This window comes from Apteryx mantelli, chromosome 19 (assembly GCF_036417845.1).
Source record: "Apteryx mantelli isolate bAptMan1 chromosome 19, bAptMan1.hap1, whole genome shotgun sequence".
In the NCBI taxonomy this organism is placed as follows: domain Eukaryota; kingdom Metazoa; phylum Chordata; class Aves; order Apterygiformes; family Apterygidae; genus Apteryx; species Apteryx mantelli.
In genome coordinates this window covers 13,106,222-13,125,469 of record NC_089996.1, presented here as the reverse complement: position 1 = coordinate 13,125,469, position 19,248 = coordinate 13,106,222, and the positions used below count along the sequence as shown (strand labels likewise).

General features: G+C 45.0%; 1 protein-coding gene across 1 annotated transcript in view; it reads right to left on the bottom strand.

Annotated features, from left to right (window-relative positions):
- RHBDL3 (rhomboid like 3) overlaps positions 1-19,248 on the bottom strand; it is a 64,943-nt gene that overhangs the window by 10,780 nt on the left and 34,915 nt on the right. Inside the window, 2 exon segments of the mRNA XM_067308323.1 lie at positions 482-706; positions 15,832-15,990. Coding sequence (XP_067164424.1) covers positions 482-706; positions 15,832-15,990 — 384 coding nt within the window.

Below are 19,248 nucleotides of genomic sequence, written 5' to 3'. Positions count from 1 at the left end.
TGATCAGGGCCATAGGTTATCCTTCTCTGCACTTATTCTAGTGCATCACTTGGCTACTGAGCAAAGATCTCATTTGGGCAAGAGATGAGCAGGTCAGAATATTTAATCCAGTTCCTGTCTCCTCCTTTTCCTCTCCATTCACAGAACAGGTTGCCTTACGGAAATATTTCTTCAAAATCCAGTATGTGAATCACTAGTTTCCATAGAACAGTCCAGATTTTCACTCTTCAAAAAGTTTTGCATTAGTTTTCCAAACTGGGTTCATGTACAAACTGCTTCAGTGACTAATATCCATACTTGGAGACAGACAGGATCACAGTCTCCACTTGCACACACACCGACAAGCCATAGTGGCCATATTAGCTTCATGCTTGTCCTTTTCTAGGTCCAGACCTGTCCCACTGTAGCCCTTGTTCATGTCCCAGCAAAGCCTTTGGCAGCATGGGGTGGGTTCCCAGAGAGAGGGCATTAAGGTACTTGCCTCTACAATAGTGACGGTAATCATGAACCAGGGTGGAGGACAGCAGGTATAGCTGTCGTAGTACCACTTCCGGTCTATCTCTCGTGGCAGGGTCTCATATGCAACATGCCGGATCAGCCTCTGGGATAGGCTCAGCCCCGTTTCTTCCAGCAGAGCCTTGCTGCACAGCCTCCTGTTCCCCTGAAGGATGGCTTGGCGAAAGCTATTCGACCTTTTGTTGCTCATCTGGGTGAAAAGAAAAGGAAGAAACCATGAGGACAAAGCAAGGCCTGGTACAACCATCAAGGGAGATTTGTGCCAGTTTGACAGGGCCAAGATTTAGGCAGGCAGGAGGACCACCACCAGGCTGGAGATGGAGGAGCCAAGTCTCAGCCTGATCACGGGATGACCCACATGGTGGAAGAGTACCAGGGTCTGCTATTACAGTGCCCATAGAGGAGGTCAGGGCAGAGCAGGGGCTGTTGATGCATCCAGCTGAGCTCTCTGGCCGATTGTCCAACCCTCCATCTACTGCCTTCACAACCAGTTATCAAAAAAAGTCCCTGTGTCCTCCTACCCTTGGCTCCCCCTGCTCTGTCACACCTCTCTGTGCCTGCCATCTCTTGGGGTAGGGAATTTCTTCAATATAGCACACAGGTACACTCACAGCATCTAACCCTTGGGCTCTGATCCTTCTTGGCAGGAGTTAGCTCCAGGCAAGGAAAAGGATATGTTGCATAAAACAAGAACAACCACATGAGCAACACCAACAAAACACAGGCTAAACTGGTGTCTTAGCTGTTGTAAACTTGTAAGAGGGGACAGTTTGGCTTTTGTTGTTGTTGTTTTTTAAACAGTTATCCTCTGAGGGGGCAGATTTTCAGATGGTGTAAGCTTTGGAGGACACAGCTAATTTGTATATGCATTATCATCATACGTGCACAGAATTAGCTATCTGTCTTTTGAGCATACACTTTCCCTATTTGGATGCATAATTAAAGCAATTGCATTTGCAAATTAGGCAGATGGAATTTTATGCTTAGCCTGCTTGGAGAAAAAAAAATCAGGTCTGAAAGAGCTTGCTCCAAGATTTGGGTAATTACTAATTAGCCCTGATGTCAAACAAACCTGCTGCATTAGATTCACTGGCTGAATCTTTGGCAGAGAAGGCTTAAAAGATAATGTCTTTAATTGTGGATAAAGATCACTGCAGGGGAACCTTTTTGCAGTGAAAGGCACCAAAGTGAGCATGACAGTCTTGTCCCTTTTCTGAGGTAACTGCTAAGTGAACTCAGAAACCACCAGCATCCTCAGTCTCCTAGAACCAAATGAGAGATGACATGCAACAGCGTTGGCTTCCAGTTGTCTTGGATCACTCCGATTTCGGCTAATATCCTGAAGACAGGATAGCTCTGAAGCCCAGAGCTTGCACTCTCAGTGCCCAGGCAGCCGGGTAACTGTTGCAAGCTGGACCAAGCTGCTTAAAACACAGTAATCACTGCAGGGAGCAACCTCCTGTTAATCACTGGAGGAAGACAAAGGGGCCATCTGAGGTGATGGTTTATTGGCCTTTCAAGTGCTGTGCACAGGCTCTGCAACCTGTTTTCCCAGCAGCCACCCATCCCTCCTTAGTCTTCTGTATGCAGCCAGTCCCACCTATTCACTGCTGTGAGCAACCGGCCAGTTGCACTGACAGGCAACTGGGGGAAGAAGGACTGGAATTCTTGGTGAAAAAATAAAAAAAAGAAGCTCCAATCCATTTCAGGTTTTGGGGGAAAAATATTTCTTTTTTTGTTTTTGAGTTGTTTTAGGGAGAAAGGAGTTTTACCCCCAAAATTCTCTTCTTTCTTATTGTTCCTCCTGTTCTCTTTTGCTTTCCGTTGCCTTTCCTCATTGATAAAACACTTGCAAAAGAACACTGTTGGTAGAAACAGAAAAGGCAAAGAAGAGAAAAAAATCTGTCCACAAAAATCTTTCTTTCTGTCTTCTCAAGTCTGCCATCCAACAGCTTTTCTCTAAAATTACAAAAGAATAGAATAAAAATTGTTGGTGATCTTTTGTTGCATTAAGAAAGCCTGTTCATGTTGAAAGACAATGTTTTCATGGAGAAACTTCTACCAGCTGTAAGGCTTTCCTTTGCATTTGTGGGATATCTTCTGGTAGGTGACAGATGTTCCTTTGTTGCAAAACGCACCTTTGGCCACCTAATGACCTTGTTGGGTCTGCAGAAGAAAGCTTCTCGCCGGGTTAGTTGGGCACAGCTGGTCAGAGACATACTGTGTATGCTCCCTCGCAGACTTCACGTCTGTTCTGTCTGGCTTCAAGCGTCTTGTGAACGAGACTAAATTCAGACTGAAAGTGTCAGTTTGTCTGCTACAGATGAAGAAACCTGACAGTCCTCTGAAGCTGCTGCTGTGTCTCTTTTAACTGCAGTGATATGTTTGATTTTCCTGCCTACCACAAAACACTCCATGCCTTTCCCTGCTGCAGCACATCAATGGAAAATCATAATTTCCAGAGTCTACTAAAGAAAACAATCCTTGCATTTCAGCATCAAGAAGTGCTGACAGCCCTCAGCAGATGATCTCCTCATCACTGCAGAGGCTGCTGAGGGAAAGATGCATCGGACACCCCAGTGGCTGCCAGCATTCATGCCTGCGCTAGGCTCATCGTGGAAATTTCCTTCAATTTGCTCAGTGGAGGATCCTAACCCAGGCACCACTGAGCCCATCTGTCATCGTTAAGCATGGCAAAAAGAGACCTGCTCAGTTCAGTCACCTGAATGCAGCACAGCCACGTCAGTCCAGTGTCTGGCTCTGCACCACTGCTACTGCTGCCCAAAGGGCTCGAATAACAAGTCAGGGCAGTGCAAACCATCAGCATGATGTTTCTGAAGGCATTCCCTGACATATTAACCAGGTGGAGGGGAAAAATCTTCTTGGTTTTGTTAAGAGCAGGATACTGCAGGATCACTGTGGAGGTCCCATCTCAGATGAACAAAGACTTTGGCTCTCCTGGGGAGGTGGGAAGCTGGAGCTCACAACACTAGGTGACTTGCCCAAGACCAGACACTGGAATCAGTGGAAGAATCCAGGTTGCAAGACTTCTCTGACCTCTAGGCTGCACTGCCTTCAAGCCCTTCTGTTTGGAGAGCCCTGCCTTTCTCCTTCAAGAGAGGAAAATAAACACAGGATCTTCCAAACTCTGCATGGAAGCTAAAATGGAAGCTCATGACAACGCAATTTCCTCTGGGGAACGATGAAAGGCAATGGTAGCTTTGTCCCCTCAACTGCCTGTTCTCACATCCTATTATTTTTACAAGGTGTTCCATATTAGTTGTTTCTGATCACATCTGGATGAAAAAACGCCAAAGGTTATTTAAACTGGTAATCATATGAAAGCAGAAAACATTGGTATTACAGGAGTGAGGGAAAGCCTCGGGCAGAGCACTGACAGCTCTCTGGGGAGCACGTGTCGCTGCCTGAGAAAGAACTTGCGTGCAGCAAAGACACACTGCAAGGTTTGTTCTGCACGCCATGAGGCACTACCCATTAGTAGTCCCTCTGAACAACAGGTATGGATGTTTTACATCAACTACACTTGCAAGTAGCAAGCACGCCTTCTCTTCCTGACTGATTTTTTATCAGTAGCCCTCCCCAGATACTGTACGATAGGCACAGATAAACATATAAATGAATTAAGAGTAGCTCGATTTTGTCAATACAAACCATAGTAAATTTCCTGAGAAATCATTCATGGTTATCTCAGACATGAGGCCATGGGATCAAAGCATTTAGAGATGAAAAAGATCTTTGAGACCAACGTCCTAGGTGGCTGGAATCCTGTCCGAGGATAGAGGGTCTACTGGGTATTCAAATGCACCAGTTCTTAGCAAAGAGGCAATGAGAAAACTAACTGTAAATGAAATAGAGCAGGTATTGAACTGCTGCAGTCTTGCAGAGGACACAAAGAAATCCAGCAGCACCAAGTGTACTCTTCCCAGATTGCAACACCCCAACAGGCTCCTTGGAGGGAATGTGCTTAGCAAGAAACAAGATATTCCCTGTATCTACCAACAACAGTGGATGCTGCATCAAGGGGAGCCAGGTTTCAATTTACCTAGAAAATTAAAAGCTTTTGGTACCCATAATTACAACTCTAACTATTCAGAGCCCTTAGTGAGCACTAATTAAACCTTTTCCTACCTCAGGCAGGAACACAAAATATTTACCAAGCCTACTTTAAAGCAGAGGATATAGAAAGAAGGCCCAGTCCCCATCTAAATATCATAGCCTTTGAGTGGTTTTACACCCAGATGAGGCAGGGACACAGAGACTGTTGGGAGCATACCATGCATGCTCAAAAACACCCACAATCCATTTAGATGCAGATGGCCAGATGTACACAGCACTTGTTAAGATTAGGTCTTGCAATAAGAAGACATCCTGCTTTTCCCCACCTGCAACCATTGCCCAACACTCTGACAAGGAAATGAACTCCAAACAGCCAGCACAGTTGACTGCTGGGGCACAAGAAGCACGATAGTCCTGTGCCTGCTCACATAACCCAGCCTTTGGATCACATTTATAATCTCAAGCTAGGAGGTGATGGGGAACCAGGGCATGAGGAGAGACAGAGGATTAAGTCACTATTGTGGCTCTGACCAACTCTTAATGAGAAGCCTATTTTGTTCCTCAGACTGATTTTGGAATATTCAAATCTTCCCAAAAAGAGATTCTTCCATATGGTCACAATTTGCTGACTTGATTTTGGAATTACATAATAGTGGTATTTATGAGCCAAGCATTTACTCATCAGCTGAAAGAACACTGAGCCGATTGTTGGCCTGCACATTATAACGGCTCCAGAAGCACAGGGCGGCCCCCTCAACTTCTCTCTGTGCAACTGATCTGGGACTTCTTTAATGAGTGTGATATTAAAGCTGCAGGCAGATGGGTACAACAAATAGTATGTGGGGAATGAAGGGGAGAAACAACATGTTTCCTCAGTCCTTCATGCCTGTAAAAAGTTATTATGCAGAGAGAAAGAAATTTCCCTTGCAAAACAGCCAGGCTGACATGACCTGTAACTGCACTGCCAACTCTGCCCTTTGGGTATTAACACACCAAAGCAAAACAAGGCTCATTGCTACACCTCTGCTCAGAGGGTGGCTTTGATATATCTCAGAGGAAGGAGAATTTTTGCCCACTTAGATCTGAACCAGGATTAAAAGTGTCAAAATTTAGGATAAGAGTCCTTACAGTCTAGTCTAGGACAGCACCAAATTTCAGTAGAGTACGATGGCCTGCTTTTGTTCAGAATCCATGTCAGTCTAGAAAGAGTCTCAGGTAATCCACAGCTTGCAATGCAAACTGGCTATTCCTACTAGCAGACCAATTTTGCCAGGTTTCTTGGCCATCTGTACTACTGTTGCTGTCCCAGCACAGGAGTATCACAACAGCCAAGTCACGTAGCATTTCCCCATCTAAGCTCTTCAGTTCTATGGCTTGTGTGGGGCACAGTACCACTTTCATAGTTTTTATTCAGCCCAGTTCAGGAGGCTTAGAAAAACATGGACTTCTGCCCATTGTGTTTCGGCATTTTTGAGGCTGGTCTGTGGCTATTTTTGAATACCCAACACACTGCAACAGGCAATGTATTCGGCTCCCCAGCTCTGATCCTCCAAGAGACAGAACACTAAATCAAAAGTTAGCACAAGCTTTTAAAAAGCCTCTGTCAGCTCCAGTTTTATAATCCACTTTAGTTACAAATGCAGCTTTTCCAATCAATTTTGCTTTCAAGATTCACATTTATTTCCTTCCCTCACTCTACACTTCTACAAAATGCTAATGTGGGTAAAGACTGCGTCTCCCAAAACACATGGCTCAGCATCAAGTTCATCTATCACAGATGTTCACATCCTCTGTACCAACCTGGTAGCACTTTCCCAAAGAGCATCAGACAGAACAAAGGAAATGCCAACATCCTGATTTGCTCTGCCCAAGCCGTGGTTTCCTCTGGGGATTCAAGAAAAGTGAGAGAAAGCAGAGACCAAATAAGTTGTCTTGGTCATTGCAGGAATATTCTCTGCTCAAGGCTTTGTCTCAACTCCTATTAAATGTCCCAGCCCTACAGCTTCCAGCACTTCCGTTAGAAAAGGGAAATGACACTGACTTCAAGGCTAAGTGCAAGAGCACTGCTTGTAGGACACGACTAACAATCTAGTTCAAAAAGCTTTGTCTGTTAAAATGCAGCAAGCTTTGAAACACCAATCCCCCCTACATGTTCAGTTTTTCATTGGGACTGGGAAGGGTTCTGCATCTGAAATAAATTCAAATTTAATTTTCTGAAGCAATGGAATTTTTAAAATGTCTTTATACCATTTCCCATACACACGTGTATTCTAGATATATACTCAATTGAAACAGCCATTTAAGTTGACTTCTTGCATCTCAAGTTTCAGCTGTAAGTGATTGGAAACAGCTGAGGAATTATGGTTAAGGATGGAAATTTCTATGCTAAGTTCTACTGTAACTGGCATAATGATTATTTGCCAAACTAATTCACTTGGGAGAATGTTCTCTCTTCTGCTGCTACATGTAGCCAGTATCCAATGGACTCAGATCGATGTGCAAGCTGAACAAGCTCCAACAGCAGCTCTTGCATCCCAGTTATTCAGTTTCAAGATACTCACCTGGCCCTCTGACAGCTTTTTCCCCTCAGGGGATGACACATTACCAGTTTTCTCCAAGATCGGAGGGAAAACAACATGAAGATAATGTGAGGAACATTTGTCAGGAGGGGTGTTCAACTCTCCTGGAAGTGCGCACTGGAGCCATAACTGCGCACTCCAGCAAGGGTTTTAATACACTGAGAAGCAGGAGATGAATACAGACATGATCAGATGACCAATCACATCACATCAGGTCTTTTATGTATGGCCTTGGCTCACCCACCAAAGTCTCTTCCACAAAGGGAAACGAGTTCCCTGCCACTGCTGTTAGCCATGTTCAAACCTGTCCCGCTGTATATCAATACCTGAACAGCTGTACCACTGAACACAGTTCCCCAAAGACAATGATCAGTGTTAGCATAGGACAAGGTTTGCCATTGCACTGGGAATGAAACTGCAAAAAAATGCAGCAGGGAAATGAAGAACCATTATCTCTTGTGGAAGCCTCCTCCGTATTCATAATAGCATGAGATTAGATCAAGTTCTGAAGTAGGAGATTTTCAAATCCTTTTTTATTAAATATTTATTATTATAGCTCTGAACCGAGGCCAGGAAGACAATACAGGAATCCTATGCTTCCAGCCAAGACAGTGAGTCACGGAGAAAGGAAGCACTTAACGGGTGACCACTGGAAGCTGAAGGACATCCCTGAGATCAGTGATGGGGGATGGCTTGATGGCTGGCACCAGAACCTGCCCTAGTTCCTGTGCCAGCACAGAGGGTAAGAGACAGAGCTATAAAACCTGCAGCTTTGCCTGCAACAAACCTTTCCAGATTAGCAACAATGAGAACAAAGCTACAAACACTAGACAGTCGTACTAGAGCTGTTGGTCCAAGGTTATTCTGCAATAGTCTTTTAAGCTTAAAACACTTGCTGGAAAGTGAATGAGCATTTTGCAGGTAGAGGAGCTATGATTCATTTGGGCAAACTTTTGCCTTGTCTGGAGATTCCCCTGAAAATCAGAGATTTAGGGTTTATTGCTTATCTTCCCAGTGATTCAGGTAATAAAGAATTATATGCAGTTATTGCAAAGCAATGTTCACCTAAGCTTTCTATGCAGGCTGTCAGCTGGTTCAGTAAAGGACATGGAAAGATGCTGGAAGTAAAATTTATAGCTACTTTATGACTGTGCTACAAAGTACTTCTAAGTAACATTAAAAAAAAGCATGGTTTAAAGGAACTCTCTCACCTCCCCATTATCTGGCAGAAAGAATACAGTATGTAACCTCTTAAAAGCTCACCTCCACAAAGATAATAAAGCCTTCCTGGTGTTATCGCGTACACACTCAGCCAAAAGATAAAATGCAATGTTTTCTCCTTTAAAAAAGTTATGTCTTTTCCCAGTTACAGCTCTTCTTTTCCTCTTTCTTTCTCCCCATTTCAGTTCAAGCCAAGTTGGAGGAAGTACCCTAAGTAAAAGTGTCACTATTGCAAGCACTGATTCAGCAAAAAGCAAGCATTATTATCCTTTGAAAGCAGAAAGAATGGCCATGAAAATCTATGGGCACACACTGTCCCCTGCAAGGGACAGAATCAAGCCTTACTCTTATCATTGAAGTGGCTAATAAGAGCAAATGGCTTCCAGGCATGCATTACTGTAAACGTCTTAAGAAAAACGTAAGCAGCTACATTTGAAGCCTTGGAAAGCAATGGAAAACAGCTCAGGCAGGAGATGGACCACGGGGGAAACGGAACTGAGAGAACAGCAGGAGGGGTTCAGCACCTTGCAAAGGGGTCCTTCTGACATGGCTGGCCATTGCCTATTAAATCCAGCACCCAGCTGGAGATATGTCCCACCCCTGCTCTCTTAAGATAAAATGATGCGTTGAGAGTTCAACTTGGAGAAAAGTCCTTTCATGGACCAAACAATGCGAACTTTTAATTTCGTGACTGCTGATGGTGGGGGCGTGCGGCTATCTCTGAGACCTCTGCAAAAGGAAAATGGATGAACTCAAGAGACGTTGCTTTAATGCTTCCTTTTAGTGGCATAAGTGGCCAGCAGAAGGTTTTGTCTGCAGAACAATTGTCAAAAACGCATGACCCTGAAAAAACCCCCACAGATTGAAAAGGCTGCAAAGCTCTAAGACAACATGTATTTTAATGGGTACCAGCCTACGTGCTGTGCCTTTCACAAACCAAAGGGAAAAGCACTGTGGAGTTCAGAGGGAAAACTGCCATCCCCGTGTGGAACACGGCAGCTAATTCCTAGTTTCCCAGTTCAGTTTAAATTCTCATTAAACTCCACTGACTCTTTAAAGAAAAAGAGCAAAAAAACTTACCCCCACTTCCTATTTCAGTTGCTAGGTTGAAATAGCTTCAAGAGAACCCCATTTCATGACACTGCCAATGGCATTTTAGAGGTACGATCCTTACCAAGTTTCAAAGAAGTTGTCTAAAAGGGAAAGTTCCTAACGCAACCTCGTTAAGTCAAAGTGTACTATAATTCCACAGCAATATGGCTTCAAGTCAGGGCTGTGCAGAGGCATTAGCTTGTTTCTAAGCACGTGCTTAAGTTTCACTGACTTTGAATTGAGCGCATCTTTAAGTATCTTGTTATACTGGATTCCAGACTGTTACAATCTATGGAAATGTTAGAGCTAGAGTGGGAATTCATTATTTTGCTATATTTTTTCTTTAGTATAAACCACCTAATAAATTTCTGTAGACTGATGAAATTGTAAAGTGCAAGTTAAAGCCTCCCTAGAACTAGTTCACTTCCCACTTGTTGCATTCCAGGACCTATTTTGGACTCACTGTTTTTGTTTGCGGATTGCAACACAATCCCAAAGTATTTTATCCCTTCAGCTAGTCCTGTTCTCTCTCCAAGTGCCTACGCAGATCAGCCTGCCCAGGACTAAAAAGTCAGAATCTAGATTTTACCCTCATATTTCTATAGCATCCAAAATGCCACTAGCACAGAAAAAACAGAAGACTCTGGGTAGTCACTTCATCTCCTTCATCTCCCATATTTTATCTTGTTTCTGTGACTCCAGCAATATTTTGAGATAAGAACTGTCTCCTTGAACACCCACCTTGAGAGCATATAGCACAAGACAGTCTTCCACCAAGAGCTAATCACGTTTGAGTGTCTTCCATGAAGTAAGAAGCTACTCCAAACTAATCTTCCCCTCGCTTTCTCTGATGACCAATGGACCTGTTTCCCCCATGAGAAGTGGGAGCAGAGACTGCAGATTTCTCTTCCTGCAGGTGCAGTTTTATTTCTTCACTTGAAGAGGCAGGATTTGCAGTCTGGCAGCACACTCTAAGCAAACCAGAGGGGAAAACAGGAAAACTAAGAGACCTCTTTCTCTGGAGGGTAAAGTGTTCTGGCGCCAGCAAGGTTTGGATTAGGGTCATCTGATTATTGTTACAGTGTTTAAAAATGTGTATTGTTCACACAAAATGAAGTAGAATTAGCCTGCCCCGAGAAGCCAGCAAGGCTAGGGAAAGCAAGGGGGGTGTTAATCCTTGATCTGGAGAACAAAAGATCTGGGATTAATTAGCTGATATATTTTGCTCACTACTAAGATGCTACATCAGCTTCAAGTTACTACAAAGCTACAGCTAAACATTTATGTTGGAAGCAGCAGTGCTTTGTTTTTCCTGAGTCACAACACGAACTCTGTCTCAGAGCTTACTAAACCCTCTCAAGCATGCCGAGATACCCCAGCCTTTGACGGACAGCACTTGTCCTCAGACCTTCTAGACCCAACATAGCTCCTCAGGCAAATGCCCATCAGAAAGCTGGTTCCCCAGTGCTTGGCTCTTCTCCCACTGGAGAACTGCCATTGGCTCTGCCAAAACTGTGATCCCCAAAAGAGATGCAACTGTTACCTCCCTCGTGTGTGCTGGAGAAACAGTCCCACGAGGCATGGACAGGCTTCCACAAGTTTCACAGCGAGTCTGTGGCAGAGCCAGGAACAGAACGTAGGTCCACCTGACTCCCAGTCCTGCCCTTCGAACGTGATGCCCGCAGCAGGGCCAGATGGACCTGCAGTATGAGACAGGGGCAGCTTCTGGGGCGGTGGCAACGTTGTGGGAGGGACGCCACATTCCCTTCCCCTTGCATCCTGCCCCATGCTGACAGGACCAACCTGGACTGTGCTGAATACAGTGAGGTCAGTTTTCACAACATATTTGGTTCAGCAGAACCACGCTGATCTGTGGAGTTGCGCTGGAAGAGAAATCTTTTGGGCAGTAGAACTGATTTTTCTCTTTTACCAGTTGGATCTTTTCTAGCAAAGCTGCTCTGGTAGATACTGGGTTTTGTAACAATCTTCCTTGTCCAGAGTGAGGCTAGGAATTACCTGCTCAATTTTCCTAAGACTGGACTACAAGCTATCACAGCAGCCTGAACTGGCTCTCTATTGGTCCGACCTCCTTCACCCAGCCCCTCCACTAGGCAGGGTAAGGTCTCAGAGGCTCCAGCCCCTTGGCTCTGCTCACATGTCTGGAGAGGAACATGTCAAGAGGGTAAAAAGGTGGTAAAGACATGATCTGGCCTTTCCAAGGTAGCAAGCCACATTCCCAGGCAGAGAAGACAAGGAAATTTTGGCCAGAGAATAGAGACTGAGTCTCTCCAGGGCCCCACTGCTCTGCTTTTTAGCTCTGTTGCAGTCAGGATATTATGTGAAGAAGTCCAGGACTGCCAGCAGCAACTGCTGTTCAGCAAGGATCCCAGCAAACATCTCAGCTGTAATTACTTTCTGGCTTGTCTCCTTCTCTCTAAAAGTAGCAAAGTTAGTTAAACAGCTTTGTTCATTATCTCCTCCTGTGGCCTACGTTGTTCATAGCCAGAATTGTCACTGTATTTTTAGTGTCTCTTCACAACACAGAAAAGCTACCAGAGAAGAGAAATATGCAAGACAACTTCGCTTGCTCAGGAAACGCTTGGGGGTTTTGTTTTTTTTTCTTTTCTGCAGTGTCTCAGACATAGCATAAGAAATCCCATCTGAAACGGCTTTCTGACATCTTGCAAGTCCTAGTGTAGAAACAGAAATGGATATGATTGCAGCATTATGTTTTATAACTATGTGAGATGAATCTCATATATACAGCGGAAAAATAATTCCCAGAGAGTTGTCTATCTGATTTCTTTTAACGTTTTCTGTTTGCAAATCAAACCAGGAGTCTTCAGCTTCCCCCCATTTATTCATTACTCAAATTATTTATGGAGCGATTTCTAGGGGTCTATTCTTCTCCCGCAGATTCCCATCAAGCAGATTCTTGTAAAACTTCCAATTTCAGAAATTCAAGCCGCTTTGCTGAGCTGTGACCAGGCATGTGTGTTGCGTGTATATACCTGGGTCTCCTATTAAGGTGAGAAGTCCTAGAATTATATTTCTGGTACATCTGGAAGTTCACAGCACCATTTGAACATCAGGGCAGAACATGGCTTTGCTCAGCAACAGCCCTTTTGTTGGGGACTGCAGTCAGCATCTGAGAGAGCAGGCAGAGGTCTTGGTGCTGGTGATGTGGGAGCATGTGGGTATGAGCATTTCTGACTGCCCTCTTTGGGACATGCAGTTCCCTGGAGGAAACAAACTGTTAACACTATTACTCTGTGAGATTTATTGCCTGGAGTGCCTCCTGGAAATAATCATTTCATAGAGTTACAGCTGCTTCTGTGGTCACTGATAGCATCTCTCATCAACGGACTCTCTGGTAGACAGCCAAGCACCCTGCAGAACAAGCACCCTCTCTTTTATCATTCACGTCTAGGCAATCCTGCAAAGATCAAGGCTTCTGCAAGGCTGAAAAAGGGAGTACATCCCCTATTTTCATTAAAATTAACAAAGCTGGGAGAAAAAACAGAGAGGTGATCATATGCTAGGCACTGACCTAGGAGGATAACTGAGTTATTTTGATCCCCAGTGATTAAGCCTTACTTTCTACTGGGTGGATGACAACCTTTGTCTTTCAAGCTCCACGACACCCACTCCCTCCATCCCCAAGCTTGCAAAGAAACCACAAGATCTGCTTGTGAACCCCTCAGAAGTGCCACACAAACCTAGGAAACTCCTTCCTTCCACATCTCTGCTTTGTCAACTGTACCATAACGCATCTCTGATATCCAGCCCCACTCCTCCCCTCAAGACCCCTCCACTGACCAGAGCTTCATTAGTGCTACTTTCTCTCTTGCTCAGAGTTACAGTACCTTGGACATATTTGGGAGGCCATGAGATTTTCTGATCAACGGTGTTTTACAATGTGAGAGTATTTGTTCATGAATATTGACGGAGAACAGGAAAACTACACATAAACACAAAGTCATGCTGGTAAAGCCCCTGTGCATCTAGTAAGAGGTCTACATTTCCCTTCCTCAGATTCAGCACCATAGTTTCTGAGAGCAGATCAATTCCTGCTAAGCATTCCAAAAGAGACAAACTCTAGGAAAAAGAGCAAAAAGCAGAGATGGCTGATCATCATGAAGCACAAAGCATGTACTTAATACCACCGCACGTAATTGCGTGTGCCAGGACAGACAGCTATAAAGTGAATCAGAGGGGGTGTTTCACCAATTTCTCCCACACTTCACTACCAATTTTTTGCCAACCATGCTGTTTCTTTCTAGCAGGAAGTTCATAAGGAAGGTTTGGGAACAGGAAACTAAGGAAGAGAGAAGGAGCCCTAAAAAGTTTGGACGATGTAAATCAATAACTGGAGGAGGAAAGAGAAGAAGAAATGCCATTTATAAGTAATTTAATGTTCTGGCATCTGCATTACCTATTGATTAGTGAGGGCAAAAAATGCAGATGAGGAGGGGCTGGTGATAGAAAAATCAATGTTTTCTTTACAGGATTCATTCAATAGCAGTGAAGGAAATACGCTATGCTGCAGAAGTCACTTCAGATGGGTGTGGACTGGCACCATCTCCCATTCCCCAAAGGAGGAGGATGTCCATGCCTCTCACCTGCCTCTCATCAGCTTGCACTGCTCCCAAGCTCAGTGGAGCGAGGATGAGGCTGATGGAGAGGAAGAGCCCAGTTCTATTCCTGAGCCTGCTGCCAACTTGTTGGCTGGCCTTGGGCCATTGTTTCCATAGAGGGAGTTAGATGATACCTCTTCTGCTACCGAAGTGTTGTGCAGTTTGATTAGCGAATGCTTGCACGGTACTTTGAACATACCAAACTCTGTAACAAGCAGCTATTACTATAAATACACTGCTGATCACAGAGTACTATTGACCTCACCATTTATTAAAAACTGGAGCTAGAGGAAACTCATACTCACTGTGATCCATTTGATAGTTGGTTCATTTATTTTACTGCGTACCTAAAGGCATGCAAGGAGCTAACAAGTCAGCTTGATTAGATCCAGCAAATCTATTTCACTGTATCACAGTAATTTCACCTTCACACTGACCACTGCCCTACCAAAGCTAATAACTGGAACCTTGACAGCTCTGCTCTGTTATCATTCTTTTCTGATTAATGTGAGACAAGACATACAGAAGAACCTTTCTTTCTAAACCAAGAACACAATGCATGAGTGACTATAGATCAAATAGGGGGATCAAATCCCCATACCTACTGGGGGAACAAAGAGGAACACAAGTAATTATGCTCTGCATCAAGATCATGTCCAACCTTCTAGTAAAATCTTAGAGGTGTCACTGACATTCACTACTTATTGTCATCCAGGTTTCTCTTACTGCTGCACTGTTTGCTGGGACTCATGTGGGGAATTACAGAGCCAGGGAGAACAGGGCAGAGCCGCTGCTTGGGAAACCAGTGATGATGACTAGAGAAATGGTGGGGGAGACTTTCTTGGTGTGCATGAGACCTTGGAAATGTGCCCTGGCCCAGCAGCGAAAAAGAAGCTGTACATGCCACATGACACTGAGACAGGGAGCCTCATGTCACAGCCTGGCTGGACGTACAGCCTGAGGGAGGGGGAGCCCTTCCATTCCTGCAGGACAAAGTCACGCTTCCATTGTGCTCCTGCTCTGGAGTGTTGGCACAGCTGCCTGCCTTGCAAACAACATTTTTAGGCCATGCTGGGTGTCTACAACATACATGTCTACATCCAGGCTGACTGGCCAAACTGCCTTGATGAGAAGCAGAGGGATTCCTTCACTAATTGACTCATCAGCAGAGATAAAGAAGCACATCCAGATCATGACTCTAGTCTATCTGAGACATCTCATTTGGAAAAAAATGAACATGTTCTAGAAACACGTCTATCCCTGTTGCTGTAGGTGTCTACAACAGCACAATATGACTCCCACCCAGCAAGTCCACACAAAATTATCTGTGTATTTTGAGAGTGGTGAAATCCCTAGATACACCAGGAGACATTCAGACTGACAGATCTCTGGCTCCTCATGACAGCCACCAACTGATTTTGAGAGTAGGAGCCTATTTACTTGTAGCAGCTGCTGCCTCATGCTCCTCTTACAATAGCTCCCATGAGTACTTCCCATGCAAACCTGTTTCTCTGGAAAGTCAGCAGCAACTTTACTTGTGGCTTGAGAATTCAGCTGCCACTGAGTGCTTTGGAGAGCCCATGCAGAGTGTGATGCAGGGACACAGCAAACACTTGTGTTGACAGAGAGAGGGAGAGAGGCTGTTCCTCACTTGTGAACATTTTAAGTAGAGCAAAGGACTAACAGGCCCTACCGATCTGAGCACTCACCAGATTCACAAAGTCCTGGTAGCAGATCCTTCCCTCGGAGTTGCTGTCTGCCAGGGCCAGGAGGACCTCCAGCTTGTGGGGGTCCAGCTCCGAGCCGTGTCTCTGAAGGAGAGAGCGAAACTTCTCGGTGCTGATGTAGCCAGTGTTGTCAGGATCAAACTGGGGACAGAAGGGAAAAGTGCCAGAATTAACTTTTCTGTTTTACACACAGCTCTGGCCTCCTACACATTCACCACCCACTGCAGACCCGCAGAGATCCCAGGGGCTGCTCTAGGTTTTGGTGACGCATTGCCATGCAACCCCCTGTCACCTCCAGCTTTCTTTTACTGCCCAGGGAACTGCAGAGCACCCTGCTGTGGAGAGGGGGAATCCAGGCATCGTCACCCACACCATCACCCTGTCTCAGTCCAAACTTCAGCTAAGCCAGCCCCTTTTACCTTCTTTTCCACTGCATCATTGTTTCTCCTGGCTATTTTTTACATCCCTATCTGGTCTATCAAGCAAACAGGAGACACAATCTGTGAGACATAACCTACTGAAAACAGTTTTACTCCTGTATTTCCTAATACAATTGCAACACAGGAATAATGTTATCTCTTCTCAAGACCTTATGTCTGCTCAGTGTTTCTGATAGTCAGTTTTCCACACCACCTTTACAGATGCCTTCAAAAATTATAATGTTTTTACTGCTGAAGAGATCTTTATTTTGAGATGGATTGTGAAGAGACTCTTTGGACAGGGAGCAAAGGAGATAAACATTATGTTAAACCAAAATTGACAAGGCAGCTGCCTGCTATTTTCAGAAGGAAAATCAGACTCATTAGGAGGAAAGTCTCAGGTGAGATTTGGAGTGAATCCCGCTTTGCTCAAAAACGTAACTGTTTTCCCTCAGACTAAATGGTTCATCTTCTAAAAATGTCACTGAGCAAAAGGGACAGCTTCGCAAGGTTGTTCAAACTTACTGCCAGGCATGACTGCTTCCAGCGACCTCTAGCTCGCACAGAGTTCCCCAGGGCACACTGCAAGGGGCTGCCAACTCACAGGCAGGCACATCCCCAGCCCCAACAAAGCCAGCGCTGGCATCACACCAAGCATGTTTCTTTAGTGCTTTGAAAACTAGTGGACGCAAGCGGCCGGACCAGCCTGCACTAACTGTGGTGCAGCCTGGTCTCTGCCAGCTCTCTGTTGCTGGGAGATTTGCCTTTGATTTTCCAAACTTGGCTCTGAGGACCCTGGTGCTCACTGGCCTCTCTTTGTAGATAATGATATCAAGCTTGTTGGCTGGACTGAATGACTGTCAGGGGGCAGGATGGTCAGGAGGGAGTCTTTTCATGGAAACATTTGGGACATGAAAGGCCCTGGTAGAGCCAAAAAGGTCCCAACAATCCTCGCTCTTTCTTAGCAGAGAACAAAAGCTGAACAGGCGCTGGGCCTTGGATCAGACGCAGCGGAGGAAAGGCTGCCCTGGCAAGGGAGGGGTGAGAAGGGGGACGGGGCAGAGGACACAGCCCGCCAGCAGCTGGTACTGCTCTGCAGTGAGCAGAGCAGCTGTAAAACAGACCAACCTCAGGCACGGGCAGCTTGTTCAGCCAGTGTCCGCATGCACGGGTCTGGCTCTGGCTCCTTCCAGCCCTAGCTGAGCACCTTTTACCCTTTGTCCCGCTGCTCCCGGGGGGCTCTGCCGTCTCTGGCTGTTTTGCTGAGGAGATGTTGTCCCATCTGAGGAGGGGAGATCCCAGCCCCTTTGCTGGAGCAGAGCTGGCCTGCTATTTTGTCAAAGGAGAATCCCCTCCATGCAGAAGCTTTGGGGGGAAGTTGATTACAGAAAACAAGACAAACCAAGCAACCTGTGGACAGTCGGAGCTGGGCGCTTTCCCCCGCCATCTGCCAATGGTTGTTCTGTCCTTGTGAGGTGGCCTGGATGTACCCTTCCTGACAGCTGGCACCCAGACATAAAGGTGGATTTCATCAGCTGTTTATCGTTAAACAAGGGCTTAATATTAATCCCTGGAGAAGTTCAGCCCCTCTACTCCAGTTAGCCCATTCTAACGCTTTAGGTTAACAGATCAGACCCTAAAACCAGCCCCAAAATTGTGACTTTTCAGTTCAGGCTCACCTCTGATGCCTTTTGGTTCTTGCTTGGACTCCCAAACCAGCCTAATTTTGCAGTGTCCAACCCCAGGGCACAGATACCCAGGAAATAACATGTTATTAGCATAATACCTGAGATGACCTTTTCCAAGGGGAATTTACAGAAGCAGAGAGATGAGTCATTCAGTGAATCCATCTAAAACCCGAAATCCCATAGACACTGCTGTGTTCATCTTGTTACCTGAAAACATTTGACCCAACTGACATCTTTCTTAACTGTACCACTTTAACTATGTCTTGACATTTAAGATGTCAGAACTTATCTCGTCTAGAACAAAGCCATTTGCTCATTGAAGGCTTAAATGTCTCCCTACTTTGATGGCCAGGGTTAGCAACTGAAGTGTGGGACTCCCTCTGTGCTGTTTGTCCTTGCAGGAAAGACCAGCAGCCGGAGCAGTGGGGAATGTGGCTATTCGTTTAAAGGGCAGAAGAGATACAGAGTTGATGCAAGCAAGCTCTGTAAGCACAAAAGAGCTGCTCAGATCACAAACCATTTTCCCCATACTTTGTTCTGCTTTAAAGCATGCCGAAAAAAAACATTTTGTAACCAAGAACAGAAATTACTTCAGAGCTTCAAAATAGCCCACAAGGACACACTAATGAATCCAGTGCAGTCACCACTAGCTCTAGAGCAGATCTGATCCTATCACTCAAGATGGTACTGTCTCTATCTGTTACTGGCTGCTGGCTTTCCAGCCAGCCAGATAGCTGAAGCCTGTTTGGTAGCCACAAATGAGTCTCCACTCTGAGGGTGCTTCTCTCTCACACTAATAGGTACCAGCAGTCCTCCTTCAGCTAATCATCTTGCGGTTTCTCCCACCCAAATCAAAGGAGTATCAGAAGGTAGCTATTATTTTTGGTACTGTAAATACGTTAGGTCTAGGAGCCTTTTCTCCTCTTTCACGTTACTATATACACTTTTGGTTTTGGCACTAAGTTACAAATACTAATTGGAAATAGGTTTGAATTAAAACGGTGGATCCGAACAGCATAGAAGAGCAAGAGTCAAGTAGTAAACAACCAGAATCTGAATTAAAAAGGCCTGCCTTTTAGAATAGGGTTAGACGACAGCTTCCACAAGCTGGAGCAGAATGTCTTTACTGTAAACTCCAGCTGTAAAAGAGTGCCTTTATTTACAGTTAAACATTTTTTCAAGCATAAAAAATTAAGGGACTTTGAACTCATCTGTCACCACAGCACTCAAAACCCATTCCAACACCTCAAACTGCCTCAAACTCTGGTTTTGGTATCATAGCCAACCACAAA